Source organism: Aedes aegypti, chromosome 3, assembly GCF_002204515.2.
Source record: "Aedes aegypti strain LVP_AGWG chromosome 3, AaegL5.0 Primary Assembly, whole genome shotgun sequence".
Lineage (NCBI taxonomy): Eukaryota > Metazoa > Arthropoda > Insecta > Diptera > Culicidae > Aedes > Aedes aegypti.
The window spans coordinates 105,202,159-105,225,084 of NC_035109.1; the positions used below are offsets into that span (position 1 = coordinate 105,202,159).

A 22,926-nucleotide genomic window follows, 5' to 3' on the forward strand; every position below is an offset into this window, starting at 1 on the left:
TCCAAGAATGCATACGTATTCACTGAACCATTCTTCCCGTACAGTGTCACTGGCAGGATCTTGAACAGTGTCGATGAAATAGGTTGACGATGGATGGTTACAGTGACATCGGTGACTGGTTGCTTCTTGGTGGGCTCCGAATGTAGGAGACGATGATGACGCTTCTCACAGTTGTTGATACCACAGACTTCGCCTTCACATGGCCAACGTGTGTGTGAAACCAGACATCGGCTACAAATTTTGTTGTCCTTCGCGAAATTCCATCGTCCGTCAATCGATAGCCTCTTGAAAGCTGCACAGCTGGCAGCCGTGTGGTCGTGAGCGCCGCACGCTAGACAGGTTCTAGCTGGTTCACCTCCTTTCCCTTTAGCGCTTTTAGTCTGCTCTCGCCGGTCGTCGGTCGGTGATGTATCCTTCGGTTCATGGGTCATGTGGGCATTCACAAACGCCTTGCTTCGATGCAAACGAGAAGTTCGTCACGCCACTAGTAGCGGTAGTAACCTTCCTCATATACTCGCTGAACGTTTTCAAATCAATATCAATTGGGTTAGACAGGTGATTGTCCGTTCCCACTGCTTGCAAGTGACCACACAAATTTTTAACGGCTAGTCCCAACTGAATCAACGTTTCCAGCCTTTCCGCTTTGGGGGCTAGCGTTCCTCGAACTTTGGCCATAAGGTTGTGAACAATCTGCTCCGGCCTACCGTACAGCGTCTGAAGAGTTGACAGAACTTGCCATACGGTGGACGGGTGAAGAAGGAAACTGCGGACAGCTTCCTTAGCTGCACCTTTTAGCGACCGCTGCAACCGTAACAAATTCTCGGAATCAGTGTAGCCACACGCCGTGGTGGAATGGTTGTAGCTACTAATGAAGAGTGGCCATTCGATGGGATCGCCACTGAACACCGGTAGCTCTTTGGAGATGACTTGTCTCGCGGCCAACTGATGAGACGTCGGACCCTGAACATTTGCGGAAGCATTTGGTACCAACGGTGATTGCCCTAACGAATCTACTAAAGGTGGCCCTAACACAGGAGGTACAAAATTTGTATGAGATGTTCCTACTCTCCTATACTGACTAGCGACACTTGGACAAGATGTCGCTATGTTTTGCTCATCGAATCGAAAGTTTTGGGTAAATTTATTTGGCTTAATTTGGGAACTACTTACCGGCGCCGTTGGTGGGTTTGTACTCACGGCTAGACCTCGCTGGATAGTTTCTGAAAAGTTCCCATGCTGTTCAACCGATGCGGGCAAGTCCGCCGCGGAATGCGGGTACTCCTTCGAATGTTGCTCAGCCGATGTGCGCTTTTCTACTACGGGACACTCTCCCGTTGCTAAGCGCTGTTCCACCGCCGATAGAAGTTCGCTTGCTGAGTACTGTTGCACTGCCAGATATTGCTCGCAGGTTAGGCGCATGTCTGCCAACTGCTCGATGAACTGCTGCTCCTTCAAAAAAATTCAACCGGTTGACAAGGTCCAGTTCTCGCTTTCTCCGTGAATCGTTTTCCGCCTGATGCTGCGCTTCGACGTCTTGCTGTCTCTTCAACATGGCTTCCATTTCTTGAAGGCCTATCCTGCTCGCGTTGTTCCTCGGATCGCTTAAGTAATCGGATCAAATCCTGCTCACGCTGCTGTTGACGTTGGGCCTCTTCCAGCTCATCAGGACGCCGCTGATCACGGAAATGCTGACGTCGCAAATCTGATACTTCGCGCTGCCACACTGCATATGGTCGAGGATTCCCGAGTAGCTTGGGGACGATCCTCGGAAGGTTGTCCGCATTCAGCGGATTTGCATTTCGGGCTAACTGCGAACTCTTTGGAGGTTGATCTTCATCCAGAAGGTGAACATACGGTTGGATGTTGACCAGCGGCAAGAGATTAGGGGCTTGCCGCTCGGAATCGCGTTGTTGTTGGCCAAAAGGATGGTTCGCGAAATTTTCCTGAATCTCCGGACTGTCTCCGATAGATATGCTGTCGATAGTGCGAGGGACTGATTCCGTCATTCCTGCTAGGGCACACTGGTGACCACTGACGAAGAATTCACGGACTTCCACGAAAGTTGACGATCCGACTGACCCACTGGAATGTTCTGGTGGAATTGGTTGATGGTCTTGTGGCTTCGAACGAGAATCGATAGCAGGGTCGCCATCGGAGGATATTTGCTGCTTATCGAACCAATCTTCAACCTTTTGTCGGCTGCTTGCATGGCTCCGACTGCTTCGTCCACTCTTCACGCTCACCACATCTTCATCCTGCTGGCGCAGTAGCTCATGCTTCTGAGCCAAATACTCTTTCTCCCGCTCCAGCTTCTCGTTTACCGCTTTCTCGATCAGCAACTTTTCGTTCCGCAACCGCTCTTCTTCCAGCTTCTCTCGTATACATCTTTCGTCCTCCAGCCTCTGGAGATCCCGAGCAATCTGCGCTCGCCGTGAGCTCGAAGTGCTAGATCGGCCAGTCCTAGAGCTAGCGGGGGGCGGAGGAACTTTCGGTGCGCATTTCGCACAGATGAAATCTCTGGATCGTACTGTAGCTTTATCCACTTTCGCGCAAGAAAAATGGTACCAGTGCTTGCATTCTCCGCACTGTACCATATAAAGCCCCGCGTTGTTGGCCCGCTTACACACCGCATAATCGAACTCTTCACCGTGCTCCGCGTCTATCACCGAAGGCTCGAAAATCCCGATCTGCTCTTCAACACAAAGTGCACCGTCACTGGAAGTCGGTTGGGACTTCGAACCCCTGTTAGCTGCATTTTGGGTCACTCGAGTTTGCGACCGAGTTTGGCGAACAAACGATCCTTGCTGCATACTGATGCCACAATTATTTGATAATGTTGCGGTCGGGGTTACCTTTCGGAGATCTTCGTAGCAAAATTCACCTTTTTGCCGGTGATAATTAGCTCAAAGTTGTAAATTTTATTCATTAGAACGGCGCAACAAACTAATCAAATTCTATTTACAATTGGTCTCGTACATGGTAGTTTAAGTTCAAATTTTAATTTATACTAGTGAAGTTTAGGTTTAGATCTGTAATTAATTAGTCAGTATTTAATATTTCAAATAATATAAATAAAAATTTCCAATTCACTTTAATAACACAGTATCCACGATGATATCAAAACAATGATGATCAATTTCTCTTATCCCCGTCTCTGACAGTCTGCATACGCTTGTATGCCCTACTCACTTATCGGTACCCATAGATCGTTGCACGCTTGACCTAACCTCGAAACTCCATATAAAAAAAATGTCAACAATTCCAGCAGTGAATGTCAACTCCACATAAAAAAAATCTAAACAATTCCAGCAGTGAGTGTCAAAGAGCAGGACAGTCAATTGAGCGTGATGAAAGAGGGCAGAGAAGGAGAATTTTTCGTGACGTCACCATGCACTCTTCTATACGGTCGAAGCTTTCGGGGGGCGCCTCAATAGACGCATTCGTCGCAACACATGCAATGCCCTACAAATGTTATGTAATTCATTCAATTTTGTGCGATTTATACTCTACTGTCAAAGTTACCTCAAAACAGAAACCCGACTTTCGATTAAATGAAAATTTATATATCAATTCAAAATAAATCTTTTGGCAATCTATCAATTGCAGTCGGCGGCTGGGATGCCAGTACTTCTTTTAAAAATATAATCTATAATTCTTTTAAACAGCATGCATAAATATTCAAGTTTCCTTCGAAAAAAATATCAAAATTACCCCGTTTTATGGTACCACCGATTTCTGTCGCTTCCATACATCCGGGAAGATTCGTTGATCTATGCAGCGTTGCATCGTGGTTCTGAACATGTTCGGATTCGCATTGACTGCCGTTTTCAGGGCAACATTTAGGAGTACCCAAGTAACCATCAAGCATTTAAAACTGCATTTTCAGCATTATATTCGCTTCAACGGCAAAGCATTAAATGCTATTTAACGATATATCTGCCTATAATGCTGTCGCAATGCAGGTTTTGGCGAAATAACGGGCTATCTTAGTGCTATACCTTCAGGAACGTTTCTAATGACAGCTAAAAAGCGTAACGCCTCAGTACTGAACAAACCAAAACAAAAATATATTTCTTCTCACTCTTTTTTTCTCTCACTGCCGCATCTCGTCCTTCTCCTTTTTTCTCGTCTGGTTGGGATTTTTTTGCCTCATACTCCATAATTGCGACTCGTACCTGCAGCCTAACGATAGCATGATTTTGCACTGGCGCGCTCCAGAATGTGCTGATTTGGTAAGCAGCACTGATTATTTACCGTATTTAAACCACACAGTCTACTGGACAGAGCGGTCCTGATATAAACATCATAATATTGTTCATATACAGATGTAAATTCAACATGAACATAGCTTGCCAGCCATTTCAAGTTCCCTTCTAGATTTCTCTAAATTGACCCTGCAACAAGGGTTATTTTTGAAGCAGACAATTGATCGGTGCTCACCTAGAAGTCGAAATTAAAAAAACATTGTTTGCCTGCATCCCAGCATTGCTCCGCGACATTCTTGAGGGTGGTGGAAAGAGAAGGGCAGAGGGAAGAAAGAAGGGTATAGCAAGCATGAGGGATATCACGAGGATGCGGACGATGTGTTCGATAGTGAAAGAACATGTTGTCAAATTTATAACGTATCACTTGCACTCTTCTCTCCTACTGCTTAGAAGCAGTAGAAAAGCATTTGAATTGCTTCTAATCGAAGACTGCTTGTGCAGGAGAGATGCTGGTTAGTAACCAACAGATTTTGAACAGGATTCTGCTTCAAGACAGCTAAGCAGTCAAACTGCTTCTATAAGACATGAAGCATATCAAATGTTGTATACAGTCCGTTCTGCGGCTTATTTAAATGCTTCTTGGTTACCTGGGTAGGATAGTCCTCTACGGGCATGAAACATAGACTATGCTCGAGGGGGACCTGCAAGCTCTTGGGGTTTTGCGAACACTGGGTACTTAGGAAGATTTTTGGCGGCGTGCTGGAGACCGGTGTGTGGCGGCCAAAGCTGGGAGGATACGCTGGGCAGGGTATGTTGCAAGAACGCCGGACAACGGCCCTGTAAAGATGGTGTTCGCTTTGAATCCGGTCGAAACTAGAAGGCGTGGGGCGCAGCGAGTTAGTTGGATTGACCAAGTGCAGCAGGACATGGGGAGCGAGCCCATAGATCTTCTCAACAATTGGGTATAAAAACGTGTCTTCTGAAAAGTTTTCATGTTTTAAATTATTCACAACATTGTAGTTCATCATATTGTATTATATTCTGCAATAACCAAGTTTAAGAGAACGCTTAGAACAGTTTTGCATGTATCGTGCCTGGATTATACCTTGATCGTCTTCTATCATATCATCAGTGTTATTAAATTGTTCCACTTGATTACGTTTCTTGAACCAAAGTTAATTGGCAGTTTCGAGCTGGTAACAGGTAATGTCTATTGAATTGTCCTTAGGTTGTATATGAAAATGTTGAATATAATAAGATTATAGAAGTCGAAGCCTCGGAAGATCTATCAACACAATACTTGCACATTTCCACAAAAACTAGGTATTTGATGAGTTAATAAATGCCTGCCAATGGAACTTATTAGGAATACTTGTAGAATTATTGTCGGCAATAGCATTACGTTTACCGTCAACTCAAATCAACATTTCACGCATATGTCCTACTTTGTCACAAACTGGGGAGGCATTCTGTTGGCCGGACATCAGAAGTTCAGCAGGAAGAAAACTAACACGATCAGATTCAAACTTACAGCCGCAATGAGTCCATACTCTAGGCTGCTTGTCTACACCATCAGCGGAGGCCAATTGATCATGGACTATTTCGAATTGGATTTCGAGTTCTTCGGTAATGAGGTGAGTGGGCTACAACAAAGGCTATTTAATCAGTACTAAATTGTCGGGTTTTTTCTCTTCCAGTTTGAGTTCATGCTAGATGATGCAAACTACCGACCGGATCAGGACATTTACGTTGACGTCAAGGCGGAGAAGAATTCCTATTTGGCTTTTCAGGCAATCGACCAAGGTGCCCTTCTACTGGGATTTGACGAATTTGGACTCACGAGGAAACAAGTGCAGGAAGATTTAGCATCGTACGTTGACGCCGATGAAGAGAATCGGCTCGACCTTATTCATGTAAGAATTATGCTTATAGTAGTTATAATTGGAACTATTTGCAGGGGTGACCCATTTCGCATAAGGACGTCTGGCATAAAGCTGTTTCATACAAGAAAATGTGGCACTTTCAAGAAGGCAAATAATTCTCATTATGCCAAACGTCCTTATGCGATACAGTGGGGTTTCCAATTATACGCACCAGGGCTTATCTCGTATGCATTGAAGGATAACACAGCACTGTCTTCGGCGAAATTTCAGTACTCTGTTGAGTACAGTTTCTGTTGAGAACTTTGGCACTTTTTCTAACTTGCTCCATCTGAACCTTGTAGGATGTGTATGAAATCATTGTTAAATATGATGTCTAAAGATCCTGATAATTTGAAAGGTTATGATGTATTCAGCAAATTTGTCCAGTAAATAAATGACTGACTCGTGATGAGCATTCAGTTCAGGATTCAAAACTTGGTCACCAGGCGATGCAATGAGCATGGAACTTTTTCCCAGGAGAACAATTCACGCCTAAAGTGAAGAAACACAATCCATAATCATATCCAAGAATCCATACTGAAAACCTAGGATCCAGACTGGAACATTAGAATCGACATTGCAATCCCAAGATCCACTCTAGACTCGGGATCCAAACTAAAATCCTAGAACTGCTGATACTTATCGTCAAAACCACCGTCTCGATTCGAGTTCATCGAACGAATCAACTAATTCGTCGTATCTACGGTGATAATCCCACAAAACAATGGACCAATGCACGAGTTCACTAATTTGACATTTGAGCGGCACCGCTAAAACGTCAAATAGTGAACTCGTGCGCAGGTCCATACCGACTGAATCTCAGTATCAAAGCCATCATTGCAAAATGGATCGTTGTTGCGGAAAGTGTTCTGTTATGATCGACATCAATGCTGATCTATACACGGTGTGCGAAGGGATGTGCGCAAAGTCATTTCACGCAGAATGCGTTAGTGTGACCGAAACGGATTTGTGCGCTTTATCGAGCAATATAATATGGATCTGCAGCCCCTGTATGACAGTATTTTGCCGAATGAGGGAAAGAGTATCAACAGACGTAGCGACCAACACTGATACGCCTAAATCCATGTTGGATGACATCAGCGAACTGAAGACCACTGTTGCAGATATTGTTTGTACGCTCTCGAAAATCACCCAAACAAACTCTGATCTTACCACACCGCATCATTGTTCAACGCCTATCTCATTGCTGAAGGTTTTCGATGGTACGAATGAAGTGGTTTGCAGCAGCACAACGCGGGATGAAATCTTGGACTTGTCCACCGAAACACCCGACAATGACGTGTTTGCGTTATATCTAACCAATATAGATAAATGTGCTACCGTAAATGACATCAGTTTGATGGTATCGCAGCAACTTGGTGTTCCGTTGTCTGATTGCGGAGACGTCGTCAAACTAATACCGAAGTGGAGAAACACTAAGACGTTTGACTATGTGTCATTCAAGATCGCGTTGAAAAAGCATTTGAAAACATCTGCGTTGGATGCATCTACCTGGCCGAGAGGTGTTAAGTTTCGAGAATTCGTAAATCGACCATATGATACGTGGAAACCGATATAAAATGTTCCCTCTTCGTTCTACTGTTGATTCAAGCTTTGTTATGTGACTGATTAGTTTTGATTGATTTATGTGATGTTAATGATTCAAATTTTATGTAAATGTGGCTTTAGTTTGATGTTTTTGAATTTTGTTGTTTGTAATGAAATAAGTCTAATGAAATACAAAATGTTTATGTCTAGAGTTAAGTTCAACAGTCTGTACGGCTTAAAGCCGAAGACGGTGTGTATAAATAAATAAACATCCACATTGTAATCCAAGAATCTGCACTGGGATTCCAGTATCCACACTGGGATCCCAGGTACCATACTGGAATCTCAAGATCCACACTGAAGTACTGGGATCGACAATGAAAACACAGGATCCACACTGGAATCCCAGGAATACACTGGGATCCCAAAATTTACACTGAAGTCCCAGGATGAACAGTGCATTCCCAGCATTCAACTTTGAGCCTCAGTATCCACAGCAGATACGAATGGACCAATGTATGTGTTCATTCGTTGACGTTTTAGCGGTGCCGTGTTATCTAAGTGACGATGGCAACGAGTGAATTTGACACCGCTCAAAAATCAAATTAGTGAACTCGTGCATTGGTCCACGGTCCAATGCACGGGTTCACTAATTTGACGTTTGAGCGGTGCCGAATTCACTCGTTGCTATGGTCACGTAAATAACACGGCACCGCTCAAAAGTCAAATAGCGAACTCGTGCTTCGGTTTAAAAAGACATAGTAGCGGACTACTAGATAGGGTATGCAAAAGGTACTCAAGTTTGACAGATCGAAGTACACTTTTCACAGCACTTTAGATTTCGCTCTATTATTGCGGGGAAATTTCAAAATTTGGATTGTTTCGCGGAAATAACGCGCAGCGAGCAATCTTCGCATAGAACAAGTGAACCAAAGCAAGCACTGCAGCTCAGTAGTAGGAGAGTAGATGGAATTTGATGACAGTAAGCAACATGACAATAGGCCTCTGCCAGGGATGGGAAATGTACTGTAGCAAACATTAACCACCTCGACATTCACATTTTTCTACACAACCATCAAAATCCAAAGCAAACCATGACCTTTCAAAACAAAAAAATGTCACGGCTCTTCAAAACTGTAATCTTCTTCTTCGTAACGTTTTTTTCAAACCCGAATGCGAAATGACTCGAGCACAGTGGTGACACGATTTTTCCGGTTTCCGGGGTTTTGCATTTTTGCTCGATAAAGGCAGCATGAAATTGAACTTGTTTATATGTATCACAACGGAATGATTGTGCTCTTGCTGTTAGCGCTAATAGATTTCAATTAGTTGAAAACACAAGCGAAATATTAGCGATTGAATGATTTAACATTTTTTTCAATCATTCACCTTGAAATGGCTGCCTGAAAACGGTAATAGTGGAGAGACAAAAACAGTCAAGCAGTGTGTGAACCATTGGCAGCGCACTATGGGCCAGAAATCAAAATTTCGCGACAAAAGTCCAAAAACCTTTTTTCAATAAAATGAATTATTGAGATGAATTTCTCCTATCTTATTTGATTATTTACATTATTTCATTGCACTTTATGGGGCTCAATATTGTCTATACTGCAAAACTTGAATTTCACCCTATCTTAAGAAAATTTGGTTTGAGGGGGAAAATGGCAAGAAAAATTATTGTGAGTAAATTTTTGGAAAGCAAATTAAGTGCATTTTACATGTCTGGTATAAAAATAATGTTAATTTTAAATTGAAGCCTTGATTTTACAATGTACCAGTAATATTCACTATATTTTTACTATTTCACCTTAAAAGTTATGGTATTCCACCGTATTCGGCTTGCAACCAGTATGAGGTGGAAGCCTAGACTCCACTCTTTTATGTGCTACCAAAAGTTTTTGCATATATTTGCGGATGGCCGAGATACATCGGTTTAAGTACATGCGATAAATTGGTTGATTTTTTAACCCCATATTTTTAACTTCGCTGCTGTTCATACAATCACAAATTAAATAAGTTTGATTGATATAAAACAACTCAAGCAGTCATAATCTACTACTTTTGAGCAAGTTTCCGTTCATGAGCTAGGTGACATCCAGAAATCTGGGTAGAGTCGGTTGAAAAATTACAAAAAATAATAATTTTGCTAATATTCTTTGAGGCCATGACTTGTATGGTATGATAAGAACTATTCTGGACAACATTCAGGTAAAAGATTTTTGAAGAAATATAAGACGGCTGAGATTGTTGTGTGTCTATGTTTTTTTTGTTCAAATCGCAGTGGCTTAAATTGAATATAGACATTTAGTAAAAATTTCCTTAAAGCTATCATACAAACTCTGCTGGTTATTTTTCAACCAGGATTAAAAAAACGGTATAATATTTTACAAAATTTATAAACATTAAGTAAAAACAGCGAAAACTTGCCCGTTTTTAAGTTTGATGGTTCACATAGAGTGAATAAATTTGCCCTCATAGATTATAAAAGAATTAGGCAACCTCCTGTACTATCTTCCCAAACTACGCTGGATTATCAGAAAAATACAGTACAAAATAATGAAAGAAAATGATAATAAAAAAGACAGCATTAAATGGCCAGGTCAATGGCCATCAACGAAGAACGTAAAAAATCGTTTGAATCCTTTTAAATTTTTACCAGAAATATCGGATATATAAGCATAATGTGGTCTGGAGAATGTTACTAGTTTAATCAGATAAACTATTCATTTGTACACAAAACAATCATCTTATTCCGGCGAAAGGAAATGAAGATTTTTAATTCTACTTGATTTATTTCAATTTAAAATCAATCAAGTACGAGATCTGGACAAAAATTCACGTTTCTTATATAAGAACTTAATGCACGTAATCATATAATGATTTTCATAAGCTTGTGTAAACCAGATGTTCTGATGTTTTAACATATCAAGTTAGGCCTCCATTACAGCTAAAATAATTCCGAAAATAATAATTTGAAAGTGATTTTGATTGAAACGCTTCAAACAATTTGAATTGTCACATTTTGAAATAGAATAGCATCTACAAATATGTAATTCATCTTATATTGTTCCATTTTGGACCATGCCTATATAACTCTCTGATGATTGTATGGATTTTTCATAGGTTATGTACAGTAACAATATTGCGTTAGAAAATTTCAATAGTAAATTAAATACAAATGTAAGCAGATAGCCGTAGCGGTAAACGCGTAGCTATTCAGCAAGACCAAACTGAGAGTCGTGGGTTCGAATCCCAACGGTCGAGGATCTTTTCGGGTTGGAAATTTTCTCGACTTCCCAGGGCATAGAGTATCATCGTACCTGCCACACGATATACACATGCAAAAATGGTCATTGGCATAGTAAGGTCTTAGCTAATAACTGTGAAAGTGCTCATTAGAACACTAATCTGAGAAGCAGGCTCTGTCCCAGTGGGGACGTAACGCCAGAAAGAAGAGAAAGTAAGCTGAAAAACAAATAAATACATCAAATAAACAGTTGCCAATGCATTCCAAACAACTATGATAAATATGATCACATTTTTCATGCTTTTTTTACTATTCAGAGAAACTTAACAGTGTATCTTCAAAATACTTTGAAATGTTTGAAACATATCTTTGAAAATGTACTATATATTTTGTAAAATGATTTATGAGCGAATATGAAATAATAATGCCTTTATATAAATATTTTCCCAAAAACTCAGAATCCTTACAAATATTCTCAATTCAATTCAAAATGAATCTTAGTCATCCCAAACACGACATTTGCATGCTTCCTTAAGTTTGTATTACTTTTAGATTAATTTTTGTTCATTTTGGAAGTGTTTGGAATTTTGTCGCGAAATTTTGTTTTCTGGCCCATAGTGCAGCGCAACGCCTGATGGTATTGATGCTGCTGCTGCCTTGTGTTTTGGTTGACTGGCAGAACCGATGAACTGTGGCAAATTGTGATCACAGTTCTCAAGCCTGGCCTCTGCACTGATCTGATTTTGTATGGGCTTTTGACGTTTACTGGCCTTGTTGTTTACAAATTTCATGAAAGAGTGAAAGAGAGGCAATGATTTTTGTGCAGAGCCCTATAGTTTCTTGAAGCCGCTGCGTGAAAATTGAAATTCTTATCTTTCGTTTAAGGTATCATCAGCAATCATCAAAAATAGTTTTTTCGTTCAAATTTAAAGAAATCCTTATGAAAATCTATCATCGCAATCCAGATAGCAAGAGTAATGCAATGAAAGATTTTCTTGAACATTGCTTAATTTTTTTTTGCTCAAAACTGGTTTTGAAAATTTATAAAACGATGATGGTTACACGTTCAAAAAAGAGTTCTGGAAAACGTGAACTGTCAAAAATACATCGTGAACTACCATTGCAAATTGCTCCATCCCTAACCTATGAATATTGAGCTACTTGATTCATTCAAAAGCTCCGTATTAGGGAATCTGAATACACAGGTTCTCTAACTCAGAACATTGGCTATCTCTAATCAGAATTATCATTTAAAAATCAACATACGCCATTTCAAGGTTTCTATTTGTTTGTTTTTTATTCTAGTGTTGAAAAGATGTATTAAATGTTTGCAAAAATTATAACTTCATACGATTGGGTTAAAATGACCTCCACATATAATTTTACTTAATTTTATTTTTTATTATAAAGCCTAGCAAAAAACAAAGCCAACATTCTTTAGGAGAAGCATACAGTATTGGACAAAACATTTGCAACTTTTTCGATTTTCCATACAAAATGGTCAACTTTGGTAAGCTAGATCTTAGTTTTTCATGGACCGATTTAAATCAAATTTTCACAAGACATACTCATAACTTAAATTTCAAAAAATATATTTCAATGATTTTTCCAATCACGAGTTTAAAAGTAATAACGATTTTGCTAAAGAGTAATTTTCGTCGAAAAATTTGAAACTATTTATCTGAAAATCAAATGGCCCTACAAAAAACTGTTTTCAGAAAAGTTGTTCGTCTCGTCAAAATCTACAACTTTGCTGAAGATAAAGTTATTTCTTCAATTTGCTTAGTTATGTCAATTATAAAAAAATCACTTCAGATAAACCATTATTGCTTTTAAACCCGTGGTTGGAAAAATCACTCAAAAATTTATGTTAAAATTCAAGTTATTTCTGAAGCACTGTACAAATTTCATTCAAATCGGCTCAGATCCAATACTCTGAAATTGACCATTTTGTATGGAAAATTGAAAACGCAAATGTTTTGTTCAATATTGTAAATAAATTACACACAAAAAAGAGAAAAACAATCGTACAAATGCAATGGGCTAAAATATAATGTACATAAAATATAAATTATTTGAAAAAAAAAATCCATCAAATAAGCAGTTTATACGTTTTAAGAATTTCCCGGGAAATGACAATTTTATTTCCCGTTTCCCGGGAAGTCAATTCCCGGGAAGCCAATTCCCGAGAAAATTGGAAACTCTATTCTGGACTTTATTTGGAAACCAAAGATCTATGTTCCAATCACAGGATCCATGCTGGAGTCCCTGGACCCACACTGGAATCTCAGAATCCACCCTGAAATGCTGGAATTCACACTGGAAACCTAAGATTCACAATAAAATACCTAAATCCTCAAAGTAATCCCATGATACACATAGGAATGCCAGGGTCCATACCGGATCCCAGGATACAACCTGGAATCCCATCTTTCACACTGGATTCCAAAAACCAACACTGAAATACCAAGACCCACACTAGATACCCAAGATTCACACGGGAATCCCAGGATCCATACTATAACCCTAGGGGGTGCGGACTCGAACATTTTGTTTGCTCAAAATGAACACAAACTTTTCCACGACTGCTAACCGTTGTTTGTTTGGTTGTCTCGCAGGAAACCACAGTTAAAGGGCACCCTTAAAATACTTCACACAAATCTTCAACATTTCGGTGTAGACATTTAATCCAATAAATATACTAAATCAGAAAGTTGCTAGCCGTATGTTAGTTAGAAACAGAACTGCAGTCAAAATCTTTTAATTTGCTCAATTTTTTCCCTGAAAAATTTGCGAATTTATAAAAGTTTTTAATATATGTGTCACTGAAGGGCGCCATGGTAATATTTTTTTTTCATTTTTTTTACAGTCGTTCGGTCTTTTCTTAAGAAGTGGTTTTAATGAAACCAAAAGTAAGTATCAGATGATTTGTTTGCTTACGGTTGCTCTAACTTCTGCCTTTTATTTCAGCCCAATCGTCACGTGCCAAGCGATTTGCTCCCGAAAGACGAGATCGACCGTATAGAAATGCCATACGTCTGAGGACTGATTTTTCGGAATCATGGTTCTGGAAAAACAGCACAATGAAGAACCAAAAAACGCAAACGTTCCATGACGTGGTGCCAGATTCTATTACCTCCTGGTACGTGACCGGATTCGCCCTGAGCCCTACCCTGGGTTTGGGACTGATGCATGCTCCCCGGAAGTTCACGGTTACGAAACCGTTCTACATGGTTGCCAATCTACCGTACTCGATAAAGCGAGGTGAAGTAGTCCGGATACAGATAATGTTATTCAACTTCCTGAACTCGGACTTGACGACAGACGTCACACTGTTCAACAAAAACGACGAGATCGATTTCGTGGATCGACTTTCGAACAACCGTAAGTAACAGGGACCATGCTGCTGCTCAGGCAAACTCATTTTCATTCTGTGTTCATTTTCCATCACAGAAAAAAAAAATCCATGTGAATTTCAGTGTTATATTACACCAGAATGAAAACCAGAATTTCAGCGTTGGGATTACACCACAACTAGTTTCAGGAATTTCTTCAGAATTTTGACTAGATATTCCACCAGAAATCCCTCTTCGCGTGTTTTCTCTACGGATTCTACCAGGATTTCCTCCAGATATTCAAGCAAGAATTCTTCCTGGGAATCCTTTAAGAAAGCCTTCAGAAATTCTACAAGGGATTCTACCAGTATTTTCTACAGGACAACCTGGAGTTTCTCCAGAAATGTTTACTACGAATTCCCACAACGATTTTCTCTAGGATTTGCATCAAGATTTCTTCCAGAGCTTTCACCAGGGATTCCACTAGAGATTCCAACAGGGTTTCCACCAGAAGTATTTCCATTGATGATTCTCTCAGGGATTCTCCCAGGAATGTGATCAGAACTTCCTCCAAGAATTCCACCAGGAATTTCTTCGAGGAAACAACCTGGAATTCCTCCAATAATTTCACCCAGGAATTCCGAAAAGTATTGCACTTGGATTTTTTATCCGTAGATACAAACGCGAGCGTGTTGGGGATTTGGCATCTAATGCCGAAAGAGACATAGGTTTGCGAAACAAGACGTATTAATGGTTAGTACTCGGATTCTGTTTGGCTTTCTATTCCGCAGAATCATAAGGTGTTCTGTAACTTAGTTGGTCCAAACGCTGGTCTAGCGTACACGGAGTCGTGAGTTCGAGTCTCACCAGAACGCGTATTTTTTCGCATACTGTGTCTTCTGCTTACAGATTCCCAAAAGTAAGTTTCACACATACCAGCAAATCTGGTATATGCTAGTAAAGCGCAAACATTTATTAATGAACACATGAACTTTCTCCAGAGACTTCACCAACGATATTCAACCAAAGCTAATCAGAGTTCATTCAACGGAATTTTCTTACTCATTTCACCAGGCATTCTACCAGGAAGTTATACAGGGATTCTACTAGGTATTCTTGCAGGGATTCCATTAAGAATTTCATATGCATATCAAAGGGGCCCAGATTTTCCGTAGAAACGCGCAGCTATTCAGCAAGAACAAGCTGAGAGTCGTGGGTTCGAATCCAATAGGTCGAGGATTTTTGAGTTGAAAATTTTCTTAAATCCAAGAGCTTAGAGTGTCTTCTTACCTGCCACACGAAATACACATGCAAAATGGCAAATCGACAAAGAAAGCTCTCAGTTAATAACTGTGGAAGTGCGCATAAGAACATTAGCTGAGAAGCAGGCTCTGCCCCAGTTGAGACGTAACGCCAGAAAGATGAAGAAGAGAAGAAATGAATATCTACTAGATACCCTCAAAGGATTCCATTAAGAATTTCTTCAAGCAATCCACCAGGATTTTTTTCAGAGACTTTTTTTCGGGGAACACACTATGAACTACTTCAGGGATCCCATCAGGAATTCCTCTAGGGATAGGCATTACCTCATGGATTCCAAAACGATTTTCTTAAAGCATTCCACATAATTCTTCCAAGTATTCCAAGAGGAATTGTAGAAATGTGGAACTTCTACAGAGATTCCATTAATAACTTTTATAGAAATTTCATCACGATTTCTACCAGAATATCCTCATAAAACTCTCCCGAGGATTCCTTAAGAATTTTGTTCAGTAATTCCTTCAAGAATTCTTTCATGGACTTTTTTTGGAATTCTTACAAGTATTTCTTCAAAATCTGGGCTTGATTTATTTTTCTGGTGTTATCGCTAGACAAAGTCCTGGTGGAATCTCTAGGGATGCTTCTAATTTAATTCCTAGTTGAATCTCATTAGGCTTCCTAGTGGAAGTCTTGAAGAATTGCTGCTAGAATCCAAGGAGGAATTTCAGGTAGGTTTGATAGAGAATTCCTGGTGAATTCCTCAGCGCAATTTATATTGAAACTCATGGATACATTTTTGCAAATCTCAGAAAAAATCCTGTACCTTTGCGGAAGTTCCTTAAGAAATTCGTGGAGAAACCCTAAAAGTTTACCTGAAGGAAATCTTGGCAATGCTTGAAATTTTAAAATAATCATTATTCTCGGAGGATTTTTGAAGTAATCCCTGGAAAATTCGTGACAGAATTTCTAGTGGTATGTCTGGATCAACTAATGAAGAATCTTTGGAGAAATTTCTGGAAGAATGCCTGGAAGAACCCTTGGAAGAAGAATCCCTAAGGAGACAGTTGAAGGAATCTATATTGAAATCTGTGGTAAAACTACATACAAACGGTGGAGAATTTAGCGTTGGAGTATCTGGAGACATTCCTGTTGAAATTTCGGGATAAACTCCTAGGAGAATTTCTGGAAAATTTCATGGAAAAATCCTGAAGAAATTTCTAAACTAAATGAATTTCTGGTGAAAACTCTCAAGGGATTCCTGATAGAATACTTGGAGGAATCCCCGAAAAAAATCTAACACAGGTTTCTAGTTCAATCCATGGAGAAATTCCTGGAAGATTCTTAAGAAGAATTCATGAAGGTGTTGTACAGTAGCTCAAGGACTATCATTAGAAAAACTATGAGATTCAGAATTTTGCCACCAGGCGGCGCTAGTGAGCATGAAACTTTTGTTTTGCGAATATCTCAGGATCCTGGCCATTTAGAAAGATGGCGTCTTCGGCAAACTTGTTGAGTAGCTCAACTTTGCCCAAGACACCATCTTTCTAAGTGGTCAGGATCCTGAGATATTCGCAAAACAAAAATTTCATGCTCACTAGCGCCGCCTGGTGGCAAAATTTTGAATCGCATAGCTTTTATAATGATAGCGCTTGAGCTACTGAACAACTTTTCCGAAGACGCCATCTTTTTAAGTGGTCAGGATCCTGAGCTATCCGCAAAACAAAAGTTGCATGCATACTTGTACTGCCTGGTGGCGCAATTTCACTTAAGCAGTGTTGCCAGCTACGACACAATTTTTAACCCTTCATGAAAAACTGGATTACAGTTGAAGAGTTTTGCTATATTGCTATCCATTCTATTTTTCAATTCCACTCAATTTTTATGGTTTTGATCTTTTCTTTATTCTTCTTAAACAGTGTTGCCAGCCACATGAACATTTGTGATTCGGCCGACTATATGGCACGTAACACTTCCTTCAACTTTGATGAACATTTGGTCTCGTTATCTTTAAAATTTTTTGGCATTTGCATATCTCACCCCCATAAAATTGTCTGTTTTGATAACAATGGCACCCCTATATATTACCGTAAAACGGGGTAACATTGATAATGCGGGTAACTTTGATAGTGCGAGACCCACAACATATTAAACGAAATAACGAAGTTTCTGTTAATCAGCTAAGCAAAACAAATGCAAAACTAAAGAATATTAGCATGACACTTCATGTCAAAGCTATTTTTATTGGATTCAAGTGCATTTAAGGCTTTTTATACGAATATTAAAAATTGACACAATTTTAGCATTTTCGAAACGCTTACAAACAATCTGTTCTACGATCACTATTTGATGTAGTTTTGAATAGTTGGCCACTTATCTTTGACTGCCTAGTTATCATAGAACTTGAATACGGTCTCAAATCTCTTAGCGAATACCATTTTCACAAACTGAGATCATTTTTGTAATCTAAGTCAGAAATTTCCATATAACGTTAAACGCCTAGAGTTATGCAATGCTCTACAAATGTTCGTTATTCATTCAATTTTGTTCGATTCATACTCCATTATCAAAGTTACCCCAAAACAGAAAACCAACTTTCGATTATATGAAAAATTATATATCCATTCATAATAAATATTTTGGAAATCTATCGACTGCAATCGATAGCTAGGATGCCAGTACTTGTTTTAAAAATATAAATTATTATTCTTTGAAACAGCATGCATAAATATTCAAGTTTTCTTCGAAAAAACTATCAAAGTTACCCCGTTTTACGGTACCAAAACTTGAAAACATGAACGGCCATTTTTGAAAGTTCTTAACCCATGCTTCAACTTTACCGAACATCTCGAATCAGTATTTCCACATCTAGACATTGCATTTTTCAAAAACATAATTATAACCCTGTTTTTTTTTACGACCGATTTTTTTTACGACCCCCCGACAACGGTCGTAAAAAGAGGTTGGGGTGTATGTTGTTCACAAAATGTACTAGTGAAGAAATTTAAAAATTCGAGTCATTTCTATTCGAGTCATTCACCTTCATAAAGCACAATTCCAATGTGCACTTATAATTTCCAATCAGAATTCAAATTATTCCATCGAGGTCACTTCAGAGAATAAACTTGATTTGGTCTTGAAAATATTCACTTGACCTCTACAGAGTGCGTCAAGAAAGCCCGTGCCGTCGTCAGTTTTTTTCCCTCTCGGGTTGCGCGTTCTTTTCAGCAGCGCTGTGCGTCAAGAAAGCCCGTGCCGTCGTCAGTTTTTTTCCCTCTTGGGTGGTGCGCCTACATTTTCTGAGTGCTTTTATAAAGCCGAGCAAACGAGTGAAGCTGAATGCGGATTGTGGCTGCTCAGTCAAGTATGATGGGTCAATTGGTGAGCTCGTTTCATGCTTAAATTTCTAATCCATAAAATAAGTATGACTGCACATTTAATCGTTACATCGGTGGGATGGAAACATGATGTTTAAACAAACTATGAATGGTTTGTTACTGTGAGTGTCGGAATGAACTCTGATTCATAAATGATTTATGTTCTACATTTTTTCACGTTTATTTTCGTAATAAAAAAATTGAATGGTTCGACACTACAAGTGTAGACTTGGGAAAGGTTCACTTTATTCAACAAACTTTGAATTGTTCGCCACTGAAAGCAGTGATGCATTTCAAACTGAACGCGAGCCAAAAGTGAACTGAACGCGTTCTAATTTTGTACGAGATCCTATTAGACATTGAACTCTCGTGCATGATTCTGCACTTGCTCATGAACGGCCCGTTCACATCAAAATGCACATTGAAGTGAAAAACACGAAAAACACCACATCATAACATATTGAATTCCAATCGTTACAAATATATGGCACCTTAAATGTTTCCTAACATCTTTGCAAAACTTTGCAACATTGAAATAAGTGATGTGTCTGCTATGACGACAGTTTTCATTTCGCGTTCAATTTTCAGCTCGCACGGGTTCAAATTTTTGAACTGCTCAACGTTCAAGCCTACTTGATCCCTCGTTCAAAGGTTTGAACTGGAACGCAAACTGAACGCGTTCAAATGCAACACTGCACAGTGGGCAAAAACCGACCCAAAAACGCACTTATTTCGTGCCGCTGATTTCAGGAGGTGGTAAGTAGCTATTTTCATTGAAAAACATGCGAGGAATCGAATGGCGCCATTTTCATTCACCGCACGCCATCGGAAGTACCTCATTTTGCCCCATTTTCCCCTTTCTGATATGAAAACTAGAGTTTTTAGGAGTTTATTTGCTTCTGCTGATTAAAATCGATGAATTATATAATTGAAAACCCTTCGGCAAACCAAATATGTATATGAAAAATAATATTTTTGGACAAACTTGACCAATGTACCAGTTTACCCCTTTTCCCCTATAATTTAGACATTTTGATAGTTTCAATAAATTCCTCAAAACTGACACTTGATTTACAATTCATAACTCACAAACCCTTCCATTAAAAGTTTGCGAAACGGACTGAGGGATATATCGATTATGCGGACCACGACGAATAGCTCATTTCACCCTTTTTCCCCTAATATGTCTTCATATATGGCAGTTTTTCGTGGTACGCTAAGCTTGATATATGCATCTGTCAAATTTCCATACTATTATACAGAATAAATTATATGTTTAAAGTTTTAAATTTAACTGCAATATTCAGAAATATAGTAGAACCTTCGTATAAAGCTAATTATAGGGGAAAAGGGGCAAAATTAGCTATTTATCATGGTACGTAAACTATGATTCACGCATATGTCGCTTTCACATACTACTGTTTTACAATAGGATTTATCGGTTTGAATTAAAAATCTGGCGGCAGTAATGTGAAATATCGTAAAATTTCCATATATTCCGAAGTATAGTGTAAAAGGGGTAAATTGGGCTATTCACCGTGCTACGTTAAACTTGATAAATGCATCTGTCAATTTTCCATACTATTTTACCTTCGTATATAGCTAATTATAGGGGAAAAGGGGCAAAATGAGCTATTTACCATGGTTCGTAAATCATGATTCACGCATATGTTGCTTTTACTTACTGTATTGCGAAAGGATTTGGTAGTTTGAGTTGAAAATCTGGCGGCAGTATTATAAAATATCGTAAAACTGCCATATATGAAGAAATATTAGGGGAAAAGGGGTAAAATGGGCTATCCACCGTGGTACGCTAAGCTTGATATATGCATCTGTTAAATTTCCATACTATTTTACAAAATAAATTACATGTTTAAAGTTTCAAATCTAACTGCAATATTCAGAAATAAAGTAAAACCTTCGTATAAAGCTAATTATAGGGCAAAATGAGCTATTTACCATGGTTCGTAAACAATGATTCACGCATATGTCGCTTTCACATACTACTGTTTTACAATAGGATTTGTCGGTTTGAATTGAAAATCTGGCGGCAGTAATATGAAATATCGTAAAACTGCCATATATGAAGAAATATTAGGGGAAAAGGGGTAAAATGAGCTATTCGTCGTGGTTCGCATAGTTCGATATATCCCTCAGTCCATTTCGCAAACTTTTAATGGAAGGGTTTGTGAGTTATGAATTGTAAATCAAGTGTCAGTTTTGAGGAATTTATTGAAACTATCAAAATGTCTAAATTATAGGGGAAAAAGGGGTAAACTGGTACATTGGTCAAGTTTGTCCAAAAATATTATTTTTCATATACGTATTTGGTTTGCCGATGGGTTTTCAATTATATAATTCATCGATTTTAATCAGCAGAAGCAAATAAACTCCTAAAAACTGTAGTTTTCATATCATAAAGGGGAAAATGGGGCAAAATGAGGTACTTCCGATGGCGTGCGGTGAATGAAAATGGCGCCATTCGATTCCTCGCATGTTTTTCAATGAAAATAGCTACTTACCACCTCCTGAAATCAGCGGCACGAAATAAGTGCGATTTTGGGTCGGTTTTTGCCCACTGTGCACTGTCTGAAAGTGTCGGCATAAGAATATGAGTTTTATTTTCTTATAAGTAAAATATAAGAACGTCCTGATAGCTGTACGAATGTTACATTCAGGCATTTGTTCAACAAACTTTGAATGGTTCGTCACCTCAAGTATCGGAAATACATTTTCCTCTACATAGAAATTGTTCATATCAAATGAAAATAATGAATCTATGACAAAAGGTCAAAAGACAAAAGGTCGAAAGGACAGAAGGTCGAAAGACAAAAGGCCGAAAGGACAAAAGGTCGAAGAACAAAAAAGAAGGGACAAAAAGTCGAAAATCTTTTTTCAAAGAAGGAAAAATTTCTCACCATACAAATCATTTTCGACCTTTTGTCCATAAACCGAAAATAATATATACATACAGCCATTCCATGAAAAACCGATCTAGTGGGTCTCCGAGTTCCGTGCAAATTTGCTATTTTGTTCCTTATCCGAAATAAGGATACACGTATTTTTGGATTTTTTGATTAGGGTGACCATTTCCGAAATAGGGTGACCAAAAAAATCGCGATTTCGCAAAATTTTTATTTAAAAAAAATTATAACTTTTGAACCGTTTGACCGATTTTCAATCTTTTTGGACGAAATGAAGGCTAAAGATTTTTACTTTTCGGGAAAAATATAAAATTTTACAAAAATTGTGTTTTTTACATGGAAAAACTCAATAGTTTCCGTTTTTTCGTGTTTTGAAGGCCTCGGGACCAAAGGGACTATCGCTGTTCTCATTTTTTCTTGAAAGTTCAGAAAATTTTACGTACACATTCACTTCTCCCAATCCTTCCTGACTCCAAGAACGTGGCTAGCGCTGTTATTGACCCTGTATAAATAGAGGCACTGAATTATGTACACTGAAGAAGATTATGGCCAGTAGATGTTCCTCGTTGCTACAAAAAAAACTTTGCCGAGGACACCAAACACCGGAAATGCTTCGTTACCGAGTTATTAATTTTATCCCGCCAGATTGCGTCCCTGGCCCATAGTGCATTGACGCTTTCCAGTACTGATTTCAAGCCATTTTTTGCAAATAAAAAAGTTCACTGTGCACCCCTATTTCATTCCCATGTAAGAAGGATACATATTTACTTTGTCTCTTGCAGCACATTTTCGCACGAAGGCCATCATAGCACCACACAACCAGGTAAAATCCGTTTCATTTTTGATAAAAGCCAAAAAGTTGGGGGAAATCGCGATCAAGATCGAAGCCGTCAACCAATTGGAGTCGGATGGGCTTGAGCACATGCTTCGTGTCACTCCGGAGAGTCGGTTGTATGAGAAAACGGAGGCAAGATTCATTGATCTCCCTACTAGAAATAAAACTAACTTTCCGATCACCTGCAACATTCCACGGGACGCTGATCCAGGATCGACCAAAATCGAAGTTTTCATAGACCGTAAGTATTGAGTAGCTGTACGAAATTTTGAGCAG

The 22,926-nt window shown here is 39.1% G+C and overlaps 1 protein-coding gene across 1 annotated transcript in view; it reads left to right on the plus strand.

Moving 5' to 3' along the window:
* Window positions 1-22,926, plus strand: part of LOC5563609 (CD109 antigen) — a 66,254-nt gene that overhangs the window by 29,009 nt on the left and 14,319 nt on the right. Inside the window, exons 5-10 of the mRNA XM_001647813.2 lie at window positions 5,434-5,528; window positions 5,584-5,839; window positions 5,903-6,118; window positions 13,792-13,834; window positions 13,893-14,306; window positions 22,598-22,891. Of these exons, the coding sequence (XP_001647863.2) occupies window positions 5,434-5,528; window positions 5,584-5,839; window positions 5,903-6,118; window positions 13,792-13,834; window positions 13,893-14,306; window positions 22,598-22,891 (1,318 nt within the window). The remainder of the gene's footprint in view (window positions 1-5,433; window positions 5,529-5,583; window positions 5,840-5,902; window positions 6,119-13,791; window positions 13,835-13,892; window positions 14,307-22,597; window positions 22,892-22,926) is intronic.